Source organism: Vicugna pacos, chromosome 11 (assembly GCF_048564905.1).
Source record: "Vicugna pacos chromosome 11, VicPac4, whole genome shotgun sequence".
Lineage (NCBI taxonomy): Eukaryota > Metazoa > Chordata > Mammalia > Artiodactyla > Camelidae > Vicugna > Vicugna pacos.
The window spans coordinates 27,009,203-27,027,279 of NC_132997.1; the positions used below are offsets into that span (position 1 = coordinate 27,009,203).

Sequence of the window (18,077 nt, forward strand, 5' to 3'; positions counted from 1 at the left end):
AAGGGTTCCCACAGAATGCCTGCAGGGCGGCCATCACGCTTTTACGGCTACTGCCTGACGACGTGGGGCTTGGATGTGGTTGGGACGAGCTCTCACCCAGATCGGGGCTCTTCCTTTCAGGATTCCCATGGCACGAAGGGGCCATGGCGTCACACTGGGCCCCTAAGAGGCCAGTCCCCTGGCCACGGTTCCCCCTTACCTGGAAGTGGAATATCCCGGCGTACCCGGGGCCAAAGCTTTGGTCCGGGGGGACGACTCTAGCCAGCGCCCTTTCATTTAGCGTAAGGGAAGCAATGGCAGCTAGAAGCCAGCAGTCACCTGCGAAGGGAAGGCCGTCATCACCACCAAGTCACACGAAATGGGAAGCCTCGAGGCCAGCGCGGGTGTGCGGCCTTCCAGATGTGGCCACGTCTTTTCTGCACTTAAAAAAATGACCAACAGATACCTCCGTCCTCCCTTCTGCCTCCCCTCCTGGCTCTTCTGCTGCCCAGCTGTTGAAGGGGAGGGTATAGCTCAGTGGTAGAGTGTGTGCCTAGCATGCACAAGTTCCTGAGTTCAATCCCCAGTACTGCCATCAAAAGTCAATAAATAAGTAAATAAATCTAATTACCTCCCCCCTCAAAAAAAAAAAAAGACTAGTGGGGAGGGTATAGCTCAGTGGTAGAGTGTGTGCTTAGCATGCATGAGGCCCTGGGTTCAATCCTCAGTACCTCCATTAAAAATATATATATATATATATATATGCAAATATGTAGCTCCGTGGGTATTTGCTTTCAATTATCTTCCATTTTCAAGATTTGTTGACTCATTGCCCCAGCTGTGTCTCCATGTTAACCCACAACCAGAGAAAAGCTCCAAATCGAAGTCAAAGTCAGACAGTGTTTCATCTGTGTCGTCCCAGACTCCCGCTGCATCCACCTGCCCGTGGTGAGGATGGAGCCAGCGCCTCCACTGTGCCCAGCCATGTTTAGGTGCTGCCTGTGAACCACGCGTGAGCAGGGATCTGGAAGTGTCCAGCTAACCAGCCGGGCAGGACCGCTCACTTTTATTCCCAGATCTGCTTTCAGTAGATAGCAGCACTGCCAATGGAACTCAAACCCCCATCACACTTGTCCTCCTCAGAATTCACATCCCTGGAAAGTACCGTGTCCACGGAACTTGGGGCATCGTCACATGACCCCTTCTGGATGCCATCGCTGGCAAGGGACTCACAGAGGGTCAAGTACCAAGAAAGCCACTTCGGAGTCCCTCTGCCCCTGACCTTCCCGAGGATGTCGCCAGAGGCGTGATTGTCGTCCCCACGCCACCCCGGTTTCTAATGCATCGGCTGGTCTTTGGCAGCTGGGTCCGGCTTTGGGGCGGGGCTGAGGGGAAGGGACACAGGCTGGAGGCTCTCAAGGCCATTTGTTCTACGAACTTGACTGCCCTGCAGGTGGCGGTCCCTGCTTTCCGCTCTGGGGTGGCCAGGGCAGGCAAGAGTTGGACAGAGCGGCCCCTGCTGTGGGCTGACCGCCCCTCTCTTCTCCATGTAGGGAAGTGTTTTTCTTTTCCTGGCCTCCAAATGCAGCATTCAGTGTCTGTTCAGCCAGAAATGCGCCGAGCTTTTGAAGGGAGAGAGTCAGATGCCAATGTTATTGACATAATTTAAAACAAAGGGGGAAACCAGATCGCTTTATCTCTGTCGGGTGGAACTGATGGGCCACCACAGGTCAGGAGAGGGACCCCTGAGGGCCGCTTTGCTGGACAGCTGGATGGATGGCGGTGCGCAGGGTGTCGCGGGCGGGCTGGGCAGGCGACGGGGTGGTGATGTTCTGGTTCTTATTTTGGGTGCCAGGGACATTTGGTTGTGTTCCTTCATAGGGTACACATATGTCATGAACAGTATTGGATGCCATAAAAGCGTTACAAAATAAAATTTATAATCAACCCGCAACCAAGGTTAAATATGAACTTGGTGATACATGTTTACACCAATGTTACAAACCCATAGGAGGTCAACCCCGAATTTTCTACCGTGGAGAAATGGAGGGGGCTGCGGGGAGGGCAGGCAGAGGGAGAGGCGGGTCGAGAAAGGGGAGGCTTGGGGAGGGACAGGGAGAACCTCGGTAAGTGAAGGCCAATGTGAACACTGTCTCTTAGAAAGATCAGTTACAGCTAGCGTGTGTAATTCTCTCTCGCCTCTCTCTGCCTGTGTCTGCCACCTACTTCTGACCCACCATCTGTCTGCCTGCCAGCTGTCCTCACTCCAGGTTTGTGGCCTCCGGGCTCTGTGTTGGGGAGCTCAGTCACTCAGCAGGGAGGTTCCAGCTCGGGCCACTTTAACCATAAGACCATTAACCATAAGACCACGGTGGTAACTTCGGCTGTGAATTTGTTCCACTGGTATTTTGTTTTTCAGGTCTCTCTCTTTTTTTTTTTTCCTCTTTTTTTTTCTGTAGATAAAGGTAAACCTAGCCCAATTTTGGACCAAATTCTAAAGTGCAGGATTCAATTTAACTGGCCTGGGGACACCCTCAAGTCAGTAACAGGAAGGAGATTGTCTTGCTCTGGTGGGGGCAAGGGCTCCCCCAAAGTATGAGTCCCCGGGAGGCAGGGTGGCACAATGCTTAAGAGCCAGCTGGGATCCTGCCTCTGCCTACCCACCCCTCCCGTGACTTTGGAAAAGTCATTTCACTTCCCTCAGGTTTGGCTTCTCATTTGTAAAACCGGGGGAGTGGCTGGGAAGATGAAATGGGGCCATGTGTGCTTGGAGTGCCTGGCAGGTGACCGAGTTCATGTAAGTGTCCGCCCCCGTCACAGTGTAAGAGAGCCAAGACAGGGCGCCCGGATCCTCTGTTCTCTGTAAACTCCTGGGCTGCGAGCCTGGACCACAGGTGCATCTGTCACCGCCCCCACCCCACCCAGCCAGGAGGGGGATGAGGGCGAAGGGGACTTGGAGTCAGTGGCTCCGTTCAGCAGGGACCAGACTGGGGAGGTGGGAGGGAGGGAGGGGGCAGAGGGTGGCAGCAGTAGTGTTGTCCCAAACCCTGTGCCCTGTGGATTTTCAGGGACCTGTTTCTGCTCCCAATGGACCCCCCCAGGGCTGTCCATTCAACCCCATCTCTCCAAGCCCTGTCCCCTCACACTTACCAAGCTCCCCCTGGCAGATATCTGTCCTGGTGGCCCCTCCAAGAATAAATTCTGGGTTTTTCACTATTTCCTGGAAGAAGGAGAGCATTATCAGAGTGAGGCCCTGCCACATGGTGGGCCGACAGGACAGAGAAGGCGCAGGGGCTCTCTCCTTTCTCGGCACAGGGGGCTTTTTCCCTATATTTGATTTTCTTCCCCCCAAGAAAGGACAAAGAGAGCTGAAAGGCAGCCATGATGCTATACCCTGTGGATTTGACCACAACTTTTATGTTAACAGAGTACAATGAAAAGTTTACATTTAAACCATTCATCTGTGGAACCAAAAAAAAAAAAGACATAAATGAACTTATTTACAAAACAGAAAAAGACTCACAGACATAGAGAACAAACTTACAGTTACCTGGAGTAAAGGGGGTGGGAAGCGATAAATTGAGAGTTGGAGATTTGCAGATACTAACTACTATATATAAAATAGATAAATAACAAGGTTTTCTGTATATCTTATAGTAACCTATTAAGAAAAAGAATATGAAAGCAAATATATGTATGTGTATTTATGACAAACATGATGCTGTGCACGGGAAACTGACACAGTGTAACTGACTATATTTCAATTAAAAAATTTGCATTTACTTCCATATGTTTTGTGAGGAAAATCTCTACTTCTATTTCTATATAGGACAGCTAAAGAAAACCGTTACAGTTTTGTTATGTAAAGATGTTTTTAACACCAAGCAGTATAATGTTTCTAGGTATTGAGAGAGAGAAAAAAATTTAAGTAACCTGAGAAACGACTTTGGTGAACGTCAGGGACCCATGACCTGACTTTAAAGCCCCTTCCAGTCTTACTGGCGCACCGCCTACAAAGATGTGTCATGTTCCAAACAACCTAATCCTCCCACCCCTACCCGCCAGTCACAACCTTAAAAATCACTGTGGATGTTTAACCTTCAAAATGTGATCAATAAACCTCAACAGTGCTTTTCCTTCTCGTCTCTTCCCAAGTGTCAAGAAACCTCATGTTATTACAGAGCAAACTCTCCTGCCAGCAGGGGGAGCCAAGGAGTCACTGAGACAACGCAGAGAGTGAAGATACTCTTGGGCAAACTGGTTACTTCTTTCCTTTCAGGTCGTATTTTACGACCTGAGGACCAGTTCCACACAGGCGGGTTTGTTTGTTTGTTTGTTTTGTTTTTTTCCCCCTTAATTCCTGCGTTATTGCTGTTTGGTTCGAAGGGAAGCAGCTCTGGGCTTGTCCCTGGTAAGTCACACCCCTGGAGAGAGGTCCTGCCTTCTGAGCCACGCCTCCATGCCGCCCTCTGGCCAGATAGACCCCGCCCCTGCTGGCTCCCCCATTGCCGCTCAGGGCCTGGGCTGGGAGCTGGGGGCTGCGAGTTCAAGTCCCAGCTCCGCACTTGGGAGCTTTGAGCCCCTGTGGGCTTCAACGTCCACCTCTTAGAGTGAAGTAATACACACACCACAGGCCAGTGCCTGGGAAAGAGCACAAATCCCCCCTCAGCCACCTCCAGCTTCTTTCTTTTTTAAAATATGTGTTTTGGTGAAATTTTTCATATATCTGTACTATATGTGAGAGATTACGTGCATTGATCTCTCATATAATTAAAAAATTTTTTTTATTTATTTGTTTTGGGGGGGGAAGGTAATTAGGTTTATTTATTTATTTATTTAGTGGAGGTACTGGGGATGGAACCCAGGACCTTGTGCGTGCTAAGCACGCGCTCTGCCACTGAGTTATATACCCTCTCCCGTCTCTCAGATAATTGTATCAAAGTGCATTCTGTATTTTATTATATATTACACATCATCATGTATTTCCATATAATATAATCATATATATATATATAATATAGGGGGATACATATAAAACACGAACAAATAGTGTTTGAAAACAATTACGTAAGAATTGTATCTTCTTTCCTTTTGTGGGGAGGGATGGGGGACCAGGCTCCACTCCCTAGCACGGGCTACAGCAAAGAGTAAGAGGAAGTGCCTGCTGAGTGTCTGGGGACAGACCCTGGAGAAGGGGACAGACGTTCAAGTTGGGGAAGTTTGAGCTCCAGGACAGAGTGAAGGTGAGCAATGGGGTGTTTCAGCCGGATAGGTTGGCGGGTGCCCCCCGGGGACGTGGGAGCTGAGGGGCATCATGTAAAGGTCCAAGAAGGGGAGTTGGCAAATGGGGAGACGCGGATGGAAGCTCTGTACACAGCGACCGCCCCATCACTTTAACTGGGTCCCAATGTGCAGTGAGTCAGAGACTTCCCCACCTATTTCCAGAAAGCAGGGCTGGAGGCAGCCACTCCCCACCTGATCTGGGTGGACGGGCACCTGGGGAAGAGCTTTGTCCTGAGCTGTCTTCCTCAAGCTCCCCAGGACTCTGCTTCTCCTCTGCTCTGGGTTCTGAAGGACCAGAGGAGGATACTGATGCCTTTGAAGGGAGGAGGAATCCCCGGGACAAAGAGCTGAAGTGTAAAGTGAGGGCACTCTCTTTGCATTTCCAGGATGTACCAGCCCGTGGGTTGGTTAGTTTTAAAAATCTTTCAGCAGACTCAGCTGGGAGAGTTTCTGAAGTATGCTGTGCCATCCGTGTACCACAAACCCAGGTCTGTCTGGCTGGGGTCTGATGGGCATCCTGAACACCAGCCCTGGATTCCCGCCTCTGCCCTGGCAGCCTCAGGAGTCTTGCATTAGCTGACCCCCATCTCCAATACGGCAGGCCAGGCAGTTGAAAATGCGAGGTGGCTCCTCCGAGTCCGTCTTGCCCGTGAAGACCTGCCCCCACCACGCGCTTTCTCCTCCTTGACCTTGGCTCCTAAGAGCATCCGCAGGTGGAAAGGCACACTGAGGGCAATGGGAGTGGTCCCAGCAAGCCCTCTCTGGTCAGCAGAGGGATCTGGCAGGCATAACTTCTCCCGGCTGGGTCCTCATCTGCCATGCGGAACACAGACCACCCTCCTCCAGTTGGGACATTTTGGCTGGTTGCCAAATCTGTATTGGAGCCCCTGCCCCCAAGGGCACCCCAGGAGTCCCCACGGCGCTGCCTGCACAGCCAAGCCCCTCTCAGGGGAGTCTCCCCAGGACCTGAACCAGCTCTGCTCCCAGTCCTCTGGTGCATGGAGATGGAGCCTGAAGACCAGCAGATCCCAGCCCTGCATGGGGCCAGACGCTGGCCTCCTGGTGCCGGATGGGCTGTGGGCGTGGAGGCCCCTCCTCCCCACCCTCGCTGTCAGCTGTCAGCCGCCCCCCACCCCCGCCGCCTCCTGCTGGCCTGAATCCCCACCTTCACCAACTGCGCCTGCAGCTGCCACCGCCTCCCAGCTCCCATCTTACAATTGTTGGTTTCATCCAGGAGAATTTTATCAAATTGCATCAAACTGTGGATGGATAGAGAAAAACACCAAAGGTGAAAATGCAGAAATTGTCACCAAGTGAATGCAAATTAGCCATCGTGTACAAACTGGTGAGATCCCGGATGTCTGACTGTCCAGCGCTGCTGTGGGTCGGTACATCTGTGTACCAGTCTCGGGGTTCTGTGCGCGCGTGAGCTGTGAGCGGGGGTTAAATGCCTGTTAGCATGGATGCCGGCAGGTGCAGGTCAGGTGTGGGTGCCCCCCGTGTGCACCGTGGGACTCGTGCAGGCATGGGGAGTGCGTGTGCCCTGTGTGCATGCGCCGGTGTGTGGCACGTGTGCCTGGGTGTCCTGCATACGTGTGTGGGGCCCACAGGTGTGTTTGTTCACATGAAATGCTGTCTGCAGGCTTGAGGATGAGGCTCCCCTGATGCTACAGTGCTGTGAGAGGAAGATCAGAGGCATCTCCCCAGACCGGAGGTGACCCCACAGTGTGGTTCAGGGGCCCAGGGAGGGAGGCCAGCCTGGGCGCCAGCAGGTGGGTTTCCTGGAGGACCAGGGGCTGAGCATCCGGGAATGTTGGCTTTCAGGGCCTGTGAAGCATTTCATCTAAAGGGGGAAAAGCTGAACACGTTTATACTGTACAGCACAGGGAACTATATTCAATATCTTGTAGTAACTTATGGCGAAAAAGACTATGAGGACGAATATGCGTATGTTCCCACGTGACTGAAGCACTGTGCTGCGCACCAGAAACTGACACAACGTTGTAAACTGACTAGACTTCAATAAAAATATACTGAAAAGGGAAAAGCCACATTTCTAACAAGGTTGGAGAAGCTGAGCCCTATGATCCACAGCCGTGTGCAGACCCCAGCTGTGTGTCCAGTGGGTGTCCTGGGGCAGCGCCAGCCTCTGGGGAGTGGGAGGAGCCACATGGGGAGACGCAGGCCATGTGGCCCGGATAGAGGGGTACCCGTGCCTGCAGGGGGCCGTGTCCTGGGTTGAGGCTGAGAAGTCGAGGCAGGAATGGCATGGATGAAGGCAGGTGGGACCAGGCAGAGAGTCTGGGAGAAAAAAGAGGCCAGGGCACTTGGGAGCTGAGTCAGGCTACAGGCCCGAAGGCAGGCCCTCAGCTGGACTGCACCCTGGCTGTGGCCCATAAGGCCGGGAGACCCCCACCCTCCTCACTGAGACGCACACCCTCTCCACGAGGCCTGGTGCAGACCCACCACTGGGTGCCCTCACCTTGTCACCCGCCCAGGCCCAGGTGGGCACTCCCTGATGTCCCCTGACTTTCCTGGTTCTGCTTGTTCTCAGGTGCCACTCCCCCGCCCCCATGCACAGCTGTGTTTGAAAGAAGGTGGTGCTGGCATGGCGCCCACCCCTGTCACATTCTCACCGGGTGGCCGGGCTCTTGCTGCTGGGACAGGCACCACAGACGTGCTGAGCAGAAAAGCAAGCAGCACCCGAACCTCAGAGGCTTGTGGAGGGACACTGGAACTCATTGCTTCCCTGCTGCTCCCTCCCGTCCCCATCCCAGCGACCGTGGGCCTCCATCCTGTGAAAGGGACCTCAGCCCCATCACCCCCGTGCTCCTGACGTCACAGGTGTCTGGGACGTGATGCTAAGCCCCTGCCTGGCCTGAGGGGGCTTCTGGGAATGAAGACAGAGGGGGCGATCTCAGCTGCAGACAAGGCAAAGGGGAGAAGATTCTGAAAGTGACTTCCATTTCAGGAAGGACGGCAGCACAGCTATGAGAAATCAAAGGACCATTCAGCCCTCGGCAGACAGTAGAAGGGCCCAAAGTGGCAGGGCTGTGGGTGGGGGCCTCGTCCGCCATTCGGGGCCACACTGAGAGGACATCAGGGGTAAAGAGGACCACCTCCCAGAGCTGGGATCCCCTGGGGTCCTGCAGGCGACTGGGGGATCAGGGAAGGCTGCACACAGGACAGGGCTGTGGGGGAGCCTGGCCTCAATCCTGGGCAATGCCGAGCCCACTGAGGGCGCCGAGCAGGGGATGGCCAGACCCCTGGACGCAGCAGGGGCGGCCTGACAGACTAAGACAGGAGGCAGGGAGATCAGTTACAAGCGAAGGAAACTACAGGAATTTCTCAGAAGGAAGGCTTAGCCGTTCCATGACAGCCTCGTTGGAAAATACTAGACAACCAGAAGCAGCTTACGCCTGACCCAGGGCAGCACGGTATGTAGGTGTGCACGCACACACACATGCGCACGCGCGCATGCATGGCCCACAACAGGAAGCAGCAATAAGGAGCTCACCGCTGCGTAAATAACAGCTTGTGTGTGTACTTTGGGCCTGGCCCTGAAAAGCCCAGAGGTTTTTGTGTTTGTTTTTTGGTTTAAAATAGACGTGTTGTGGGGGTTGTGTGCAGCTCAGTGGTAGAGCGAGTGCTTAGCATGCATGGGTTCAATCCCCAGTATCTCCATTTAAATAAATAAAATAAATAAAATTTAAAAATAAAATAGACATGTCTAGTTAAAACACCAACATTGTTTTAATGTAGGGAGATGGAGAGGCTGACGTGGTGAACCCTGTGCCACCCATCCATGAGATAAGATTCAGAGCTGATGGTGATGATGGTGGTGATGGTGGTGATGGTGATGGTGGTGAAGGTGGTGATGGTGGTGATGGTGCTGGTGGTAATGGTGAAGGTGGTAATGGTGGTGAAGGTGATGGTGGTGGTGATGGTGAAGGTGGTGATGATGATGGTGAAGGTGGTGATGGTGATGATGGTGGTGGAGGTGGTGGTGGTGATGAGGTTGATGGTGGTGGTGGTGATGGTGAAGGTGGTGATGGTGGTGAAGGTGATGGTGGTGGTGGTGGTGATGGTGCTAGGAATCGCAGTGAGGACAAGAGCTGTCCTTTGTTGTACACCTTCTGTGTGCTGGACATTATAGTTCACACCTTACAGGTGAGGTGACTGAGGCAACTTTCATGACAAGACCACAGTCACAGGACACATTAGTAGCAGAGTGGCACCAACACTCAGGGTCCCTTTTGGTCCAGTATCCTTTGCCTGGCTCACAGCACCCTGGCCCCACAGCAGCCACGCCCAGACCAGGGCCCACCCGGGGGAAGGAGGACCAGCCGACACCCGGTCAGAGGTGGAGCCCTGACTCATCCAGCTTGGCAAATATTGACTCCCGATCCCGGGCACCAGCTGGTGCTGTTTGGGACCAGCACCTCCAGACTGTGGGTGGTGCGGGGAGGTGTAGTGTGGATGTTGGCCCCCTACCTGCCCCCACCCCCAGGAAGGGAGACACACAGTCTGGGGGGACAATCGATGCTTCATATGCCTTCTGACCACTGCACGTGGCCTGAACATTTGCCCAGCGAACTTCTATCCTCACCAAGCACCCTGGGCTCCAGCCTGAAGCCCCTGCACACCTCACATGCATCAGCGTCAGCACAAGGGGTTTTGCGAGGGGGCTGGCTCCCACCTGACTCTGCCTGTTTTCTCTTGGGCGCTGGTGGAACGTGTCACCTGACACTTCCAGATAAAGCTTTGCCTCCCACTTACCACCTACAGACAAGATCCTCTCTGACCCCGGGTTCTGGGCTCTGGGGGGAGCATCCTGTTGTCCCCGGGGCATCATTCCTGCCTTCAGACCTCAGTTCTTCTAGACAGCGGATCTGGCAGGTGTGCCTGAGTCCCATTTGTGCGTAGCCCACCCCTCCCAGCCCGTCCTTTCCTTGCTGACCCCTCCTTGGGCAGCTGAGCCACACACCCCCTATCTGCTGACCCCACCGCGCCTGGTAGCACTCACCCCTGGCCGTTTCCACACGAAGGGGATCTGGGGCCTCTCGCTGTAGAAGAGAGAGGAGCTGTTAGCTGGGAAGTCTGCATCTTCAAACAGGACGCCCGTCTGCAGGCACGCCCGCCTCAGCGCCTCGAAGCTCTGGCCGGAGGAGTGGGTGATGCGGGCGTCCTTGGGGGTGGGAGGCTCTTGAGGCTCTGGGGCTGAGTAGAGGTAAGGCATGGCTGTCCTCAGGCCAGCGATGGATGGGAAGCAGCAAGATGTGGGCGCACAGGACTGAGTGGCCCCTGGCCTCCACCTGTTTTCCTGGGCACCTCCCTGTTAGACAGAAATGGGGCACGCCCTGATGGCAAACTTTCACAGGCCCTCTGCCCTCCCAGGGGCTCCCCTAGGTGCAGAGGGAGCTCCGAGGCTGGGCCAGTTCTGGGCAGAGGCAGTGCCCTCTGCTTGATGCATGGAGAGACCTGGTGGGGGAGAGAGGGCTACTTTGTGGGGAAAGAGAGCAAGATACCAAATTGGTCCAGGAGGTGGCAGGCAGCGCTGGCTTTGCTTGGAGAAGGGGGCACAGGGTGATCTTGAATCACGTCTTAAACCAGAGAACTGCGGAGTCCTTGAGTTGGAAAGGAGCTTGGTGAATCACAGTAGTCCTCATTACAGGGACAGCTTTCTCACAGCCTGTCTTGTTTTGATTTAGAGCAGGGTCGGCACACTTTCCCTGTAAAGAACCAGACAGTAAGTCTTTCTGGCTTTGTGGGCCCTTCGATCTGTGCTGCAACTCCTCAGCTTTTGGATGGCGGAGCAAAAGCATCCACGATGCTACGTGAAGGAAAGAGCGTGGCCGTGTGCGGGGCAGGCTCCACTTACAAAAGCAGGCGGGCGGGACCCCGTGCAGCCAGAGCTGATGGCTCACCGGGGACGCCCCGCCTCCTCCAGGGCACGATGCCTCTGTCTCTGTTACTCCCGGCAGCTGGCCTTGGGAAACATTTGCAAAAACAGACATATTAATAAAATTCATTGCCCTGTCAAATTCTACATTAAGGTCTCATGTTTGAGAAGAAATGACGTTCGGTGGAGGCATTTTAATAGAAATATAACCACTGCGTGAAGCCTCTCATCTTCTAAGCATGTTCCCATGGTTTCTGTGCGATTCGCTCACTGGTCTAAGTTGGAGTTTGGAGTCAAGGGGGATGGAGTTAATGGTGGAGTTAAAGCCTCTGACATGAGTCTTTGTATGACCCCCAGTTCCTAGGGATGTTCACTTGGCTCCACACACTTTCTGTCCAGCGGACCCTGCATAGGTAGGGATGTAGAGACATTGGAGTTAAAGATACCTGGGCTGGACTCCCCACTGTGCCTGGGGTGGCCTTGGGCGCCCTCTGCCGCTGGTTCTGTGGTGCATCAGGACAATGGGGTGACCTTGAGGGCTGCAGTGGGATGCTGGAAACAAAGCAGCTGGCGGGGTCCACGTGCAGGGTCAGGAGCTGTAGCTGCCTCCTTCCCTCTCCTGTCTGCCCCCCAGCCTCCCGCCTCCCAGACCCCAGCTCTCGGGACCCCTCTTCTGAGCCTCTTTCACGGCCTCTAGTAAAGGCTTCCTGTATTTCTTGGACCACGCACTTGAGGACTCGGGAATGATTCTCTACCAGAGATGGTGGAGCTGCCGGATCCTGTCTGACAGCTCTGTTTCCGAGTGATTAAGGAGGACAGCCGTGGGGACAGGTGCGACGACACCAGGGCCATCCATCTCTGGTGACACCTTGGTCAGGGAAACAATCGCCAGCCCAGATTTCTCAGAATTTCCCCTTCAAACACCCTTGAGGCTAGGGGAAAGAACCTTGAAGTGGAATTCAACAAAATCTCAATGTCATGAAGGGTTTATGTGATGCTGGACTGTCTCCAGGCTCCAGGGATGTATGCGCTTATGCTGTGCCCGTTACAAACACCTCTCCAGGCAGGGGCCCTGTGCTGCCGTGTGGTCTCCCTGTGGATTTGATAAACCTGTCTTTTTATTTAAAGCCCTATTTTAGTTACTAGGTAATCAAAGACTGCATTATCATTTGTGACTAAAGCAGAAATGCCTGCGAGCGGGAAATACACTGAAAGGGTCTAGCTATCCCCTAGCTTCCTGGAGGTCACCCCGCACCCGTGTTCTCCAGGCCATCGTCCCAGCTCTGGGGACCAGGTGCCCCATCTTCCTCTCTCAGGCTCCCGGTCCGTCTGCCATAGGATCCCGGTGCAGCACGTTCCTGCAGCAAGGAACACCCTGCCCTCTTCTCTTACTGGCTCTCCTGGCCACCTCCCTCCCACCCGACCTCTGTGTACCAGTGAGTGGCACTCATGGCCTGGGCAGAGAGACTCTGCACACCCGGGGGGAGAAACGTCAGCTTCTGCAGTAAGTGTGGGGCGGGTGTCCCACAAGTCACGCCCTGCATCCGTGTGTACAGAAATGCAATTCCGTCTTTTCTAGTCCCTGCTTCCTCGTGGCCCTAAGCCAACAAACCTGCACGGAGCACGCAGCTATCCTGGCCCCCTGCAGGTGTTCGGTCCAATGCAGTAAGTTTCGGTCAGTTTCTCCTTCACTCTCAAGGCCAAAGCCAAGTCGTCTCAGGGTCAGCGCTGTCTGCAGGGTGTCTGCCACCTCCGCTCTCCCCCCCCCCGCTCTCCACGTGGGCCTCTGGTCGGCCTGCCCTCCTGCCACAGCTGCCGACCTCCCCAGGTGCCCACGTCTGCTGGCCTGCGGGGGACGGGGCCCCTCCCTGGCCCCAGAGGGCTCTCACTCTCAGATGGGAATGCACTTGACGTTGTGACTGTTTTCCCCCGGCAATCTGCTTTACGGTGTACTCTCCGGTTACTCCTCCAAGCTTTGATCTTGATTTTAACAAATGTCATTTTGTGGATTCTCAGAAAAATCCTTTGCTCTTGCTTGACGGCCCAGCTTTCCAAAGCCTCGCTGTAAACCTGAGAGTCTTGCTTGAAACTCAGATGGGAGCAATGATGTCGTGGTCCCAGGTGGGCTCTGCCTCTCCTCCTGTGCCCCACTCCCCGAAGTCTGTGCTGGCACAGGAGGTTCAGCTGTGGTCCTGAGTGTCACTGTGTGGCCTCGAAAGTGAGAGCTAGGGCTCCCCCTCCCACCTCCCAAGTTCGTCTCAGTAAACCTGGGTACCGGGTGGGACTCTTGCATTGCTCCCCTGGGGTCTGTCCTTCTCTGGAACACCCACGTCCCCCACTGGGCTGTCCCCTCGTTCCCTCCAGGAGAGCAGCTTCTCCTTGGTGGGAATGAGCCTCAGAAAGGCATCGCATCTCGGGGTGAGAGGTCATCTTCAGACACTCACCCAGACCACCCCCCCACGCCCTCCGCCCAGTCTTGGGCCTCAGTTGTCCGACCACAGAGGGATTCCAGCTTGGAGGCACAAAGACTAGTCTCTCCAGTGAACTCTAGACCACTGTCCCTGAGGCCCAGGCTGACACCTGGTGAAACTGCCCTTGGACCTCTGAGAAGGAGCTCCACTCTAAAACTCCAGTGTTCCAAAAGGACAAAAGTTCCCTGGTTCCTTGTCCTGGCCCTGCAGCCCACTCTCCCTGCTGTTTGATCTCAGGGGCTGTAGGCAGCCGCGACGTCCAGCGATAGGGCGACTTGAACCCTGGCGCGGCAGAGTGGGAGTTTACTCTGCATGGTTTAGGGTGCAAAAGTTCTAATTTTTATTTTTTAATTGTATATTTTTGCTCCTCTTGTTCTGGAGCCTTCCGTCTTGTACTAAAAAATTCTATTTAAATTTTGCTGTATGACACGCTCTTTCATTTTCAAATCCTCTCTCTGAAAATCAGCAGTCACTGGGAAGTTTACCCGCCCTGTAAGGTCCATTTCTCCCACTCATGGCCTTCCTTTCTCTTGCTTCCAACAGCGGCAGAACAGGAGGAATCTTATGTATCTCTGGCCCTCTGGGGAAGGGCCATGGCTGTGTAAACTGTGCCTCAGTTTCTTTCTGGGGACCATCGCTGCTCCCCTTGGCTCAGCTGGAGTCCAGCATTTTCCCCTGATGAGGAGCCCCTCTGACATTCAGTGCGCCTCAGCCACCCTCTCCTTGCCAGTGAAAGCTGCTGTGTTTGGACTGCCTGGTGTCCGTCTTCTCAATTAGAGACTTTCCCCATGTCACAAGCCCCGCTTCCCAGGGCTGGAAGCTGATCTCGTCCCCAGCTTCTCCCGGCGGCTCAGCCTCCGTGGCTCTGCTCATCAGACACTCGCGACCACAAGAAGCAGGAGGGAAGCAACTCAGTGTGCGCGTCACATGTGCGGAGCGGCAGGTGGAGACATCTGGTCCCTCTGGTCTGGGTGCTGAGCTTCTGGCGTGAGCTCAGCATGTCGACTGAGGAGCAAGGTCTTTGCTGGCCGCAGTGACAACTCCATGCCGCTAAAGCAGCCTCCTGATGGGGTCGAGTACTGCGTCTGGCTATGCTCTTTCTGAGCCTGAGTCTCTGGCTCCCTTTGGAACTGTCAGCACCCTAATATTCCTAAATAAATGGTTTTTCTGCTTAAACTAGCAACTGTCGTTTGCCACTGGAGGCAGTCTGTGTGCCTGCCCCAGAAGGGCCAAGCTCCAAAGGTCCTCCTTCACCTGGGGTTCTTTCCGCCCCGTCTGCAGACTCTAAGGACATCTGTTCGGTGAGAATCCTGCAGGGGAGAGTCTCTGGTTGTCACTTACCACCCTACTGGTTAAGGTGGACCAAGGGTAGTTAACTAGCAACCCTGATGTTGCTTGTGGTCGCCATTCACTTTTCTAGGGAAGAAAGTCCGCATTTCCCACCAGATTCTTCAGTGAGCTTGTTTCCCCTTGAATTAAAAACCATTTACCTCTAGCACCATGGATGGACCTAGAGATGATCATACTAAGTGAAGTAAGTCAGACAGAGAAAGACAAATATCATTTGACATCCCCTATATGTGAAATCTGAAAAAATGACATAATGAACTTATTTACAAAACAGAAAGAGACTCACAGACATAGAAAAAAATCTATGGTTACCAGGGGGGCAAAGGGGGAGGAATAAATTGGGAGTCCAGGATTAGCCGATACAGACTACTGTATATGAAACAGATAAACCACAAGGTCCTGCTGTGGAGCACAGGGAGCTGCATTCACTATCTTGTAATGGCCTAGAATGAAAAAGGACGTATCTGTGTATAACTGAACCACTATGCTGTGCACCTGGAACTAACACAACGTTGTAAATCAATTGTATGTCAAAAAAAAATTATCTCCCATGTGGGTTCCAGTTCTTACGTTTTTGTAATTTTTGAGATTCCATAACACAGAACGATAATCATAATTTAAAAAGATACCTTCTCCTCACATGCAGCCTATGATCAACAATATTAGTGATCGGGCATCTGTCGTGTTTGATCACAGGGAGCACGGACAATGTCGTCGGTGCACACAAGCAGGGGTACAGCGACAAGAGGTGACTAATGTGAATAACGGCTGACAAATCATGTTCTTTGCTGCTGGAGGTCAAAGTTCATGAAGCAGAAGGAGCTGTAATTAAAAAAAATTTCCATTATAGATATTCATTATAGAGGTAGACATAGATGATAGATTTCATGATGGAGATACTCTGAGTACACCTTTCTTGGGTTTATTAAAATAATTGATTTAATTAAAATCTCATTGGAGCTATCTCCTGCGTCCACGGGTGCATATTTGGTTATGTGACATAGATCTTATTTAATTCTCATCTTCCTTTGCAGTGAAGGTTTATGTGGAGCATTTGCTCATGTGTCTTCTCTTTTGTCACTTTCCATTTCCTCTTCTGACACCCCATTGTCCGATTCTCATAACTGATGCATCGCCCCGACTCTGGGAAGGCGGTGCCAGGCAGCAGACATGCTGTGTTCGTGAGGATGAATGGCTCAGGATAAGAACTATTTTTCTCCCTTGAGCTAACGGCTTTCATAAAACCTTATAGCAATCTTTATGGTCCAACTTTCAAAACGAATTTATTAGCTTAGTTTCCTTTGAAAAGATCGTGTATAAAGTCACTGACTGTCAATCATAGCCATGAGGACTTAGAGTAACATAATAATCGCTTATTTTTGATAGGGCTTTTCTACGTCGGAGCGCTGCAGCGTGAACTGCTCCGGCAACGAGCTCAGTTACTATGTTATAAACGTTAATAATTTATAGATATAATTTCCTGTTTAATTTAGGTGATTTAAAAATGCACGAGCTGGGAGGGGTGTAAAACGGTGTAGCCACTTTGGAAACCAGTCTGGTAATTCCTCAAACGATTAAACAATGCTGATGAAAAATTAATCAGTAGATCTAAGAAAGAAATGGAAAAATTTATTTGAGCCAAACTGAGGCTAATAGCTTAGGAACAGCATCTCAGAACTGTTCCACCTTTAGGAGACCAGGTACAGTTATGTAAGTGTTTTAAAACAGAAGGTTGTACATTAAATGATGCACTACACAGTGCAGATCTAAGCATCATTGTGGCCCCTTACAAGATCAAGGAGAAATGTTATCTTCTAAGGAGCTGTCTCTCTGGCACTGGGAGAATGCTGCTCTTTGTGGCTGAGCGGATGTTCCTGGCGATTGGGGCGGTTTGGTCCACACCTAGCGCAGACACAGCATGCGCGATCCAGGGAGAGAGGGCGCCAAAGGGCAGAGAAGAAATTTTTTTTACTTCATTTTTTTGGGGGAAGTAATTAGGTCTATTTATTATTTTTTTTTTGATTTAATGGTGGTAGTGGGGACCAAACCCATGACCTCGTGCATGCTAAGCATGTGCCCTTCCACTGAGCTCTACCTTCCCCAATAAGAATTTTGCTATGTTTAAACTTTTCTTGTCTTGCCATAAAAGATGAATTTTATTTCACAGCAGTTACTGTATTCCACTCCTAAGCATATTCCCAAAAGAAATGAAAACACATGTCCACACAAAAACTTGTCCCTGAACGTGTACAGCGGCATTATTCACAGTCGGCTTCACCAGAAGGTGGAAACAGCCCAAGTGTCTATCAGCTGATGGAGCCATAAAAACATGGGGCATATCCACACCGTGGAGCATTAGTCACAAAGAGGAATGAAATGCATGCTATAATTTGAACAAACCATGGAAACATTCGGCTGACCAGAAGAGGCTGGTCACAGAAGTCCTTGCGTCACATGCTAGAGGCTGAAATGCTTATGTGCCTCCCGAATTTGTAAGTCAAAACCTAACTTCCAATCTGATGCTATCTGGAGGTGGGGCCTGTGGGAGGCAGTCAGGCCCTGAGGACAGGGCCTTCATGAGTGGGGTCAGTGCCCTTAATAAAAGAGGCTCATGAAAGCTCCCCGCTCCCTTCACTATGTGGGGACACAGTGAAAAGATGGCCGTCTCTATGGACCAAGAAACAGGTCCTCACCCAACACCAGATCTGCTGGCACTTTGATCTTAGATGACCGAGCTTCCAGTACTATAAGAAATAAATGTTTGCATAGTATTTAATATTGGGAGCTTAGTAAAAATAAAACATCACAACTGACCTGTTTCATTTCATTAGACAATATTATGTAATCTTTTATATTGTTATCGTTTTCCTTCGGCAGCCAGGAACCAAAAGCCAATGGATAGAATGATTAATGGCAAGAATTATTTTATCTTGGCTATAGTACAATTACTGTATTTGTTTTCCTAAAATTTAAATTTTTAATTATCCAAGCAGTATATGTACAAAATGTCCTTTTAATTAAAAAAAATATAGACAAAAGTAAAGATTCTCCTTAAAGCTTACGCTAATCCCAGGTGGCAACCAAAGTTCTCT

General features: G+C 51.9%; 1 protein-coding gene across 1 annotated transcript in view; it reads right to left on the bottom strand.

The window, feature by feature from the left end:
* CAPN9 (calpain 9) overlaps nucleotides 1-10,501 on the bottom strand; it is a 45,645-nt gene extending 35,144 nt beyond the window's left edge. Inside the window, exons 1-3 of the mRNA XM_006212366.3 lie at nucleotides 10,289-10,501; nucleotides 3,130-3,199; nucleotides 200-318 (exon numbers count right to left, since the gene is read on the bottom strand). Coding sequence (XP_006212428.2) covers nucleotides 200-318; nucleotides 3,130-3,199; nucleotides 10,289-10,501 — 402 coding nt within the window. The remainder of the gene's footprint in view (nucleotides 1-199; nucleotides 319-3,129; nucleotides 3,200-10,288) is intronic.
* Nucleotides 10,502-18,077: the final 7,576 nt, after the last annotated feature.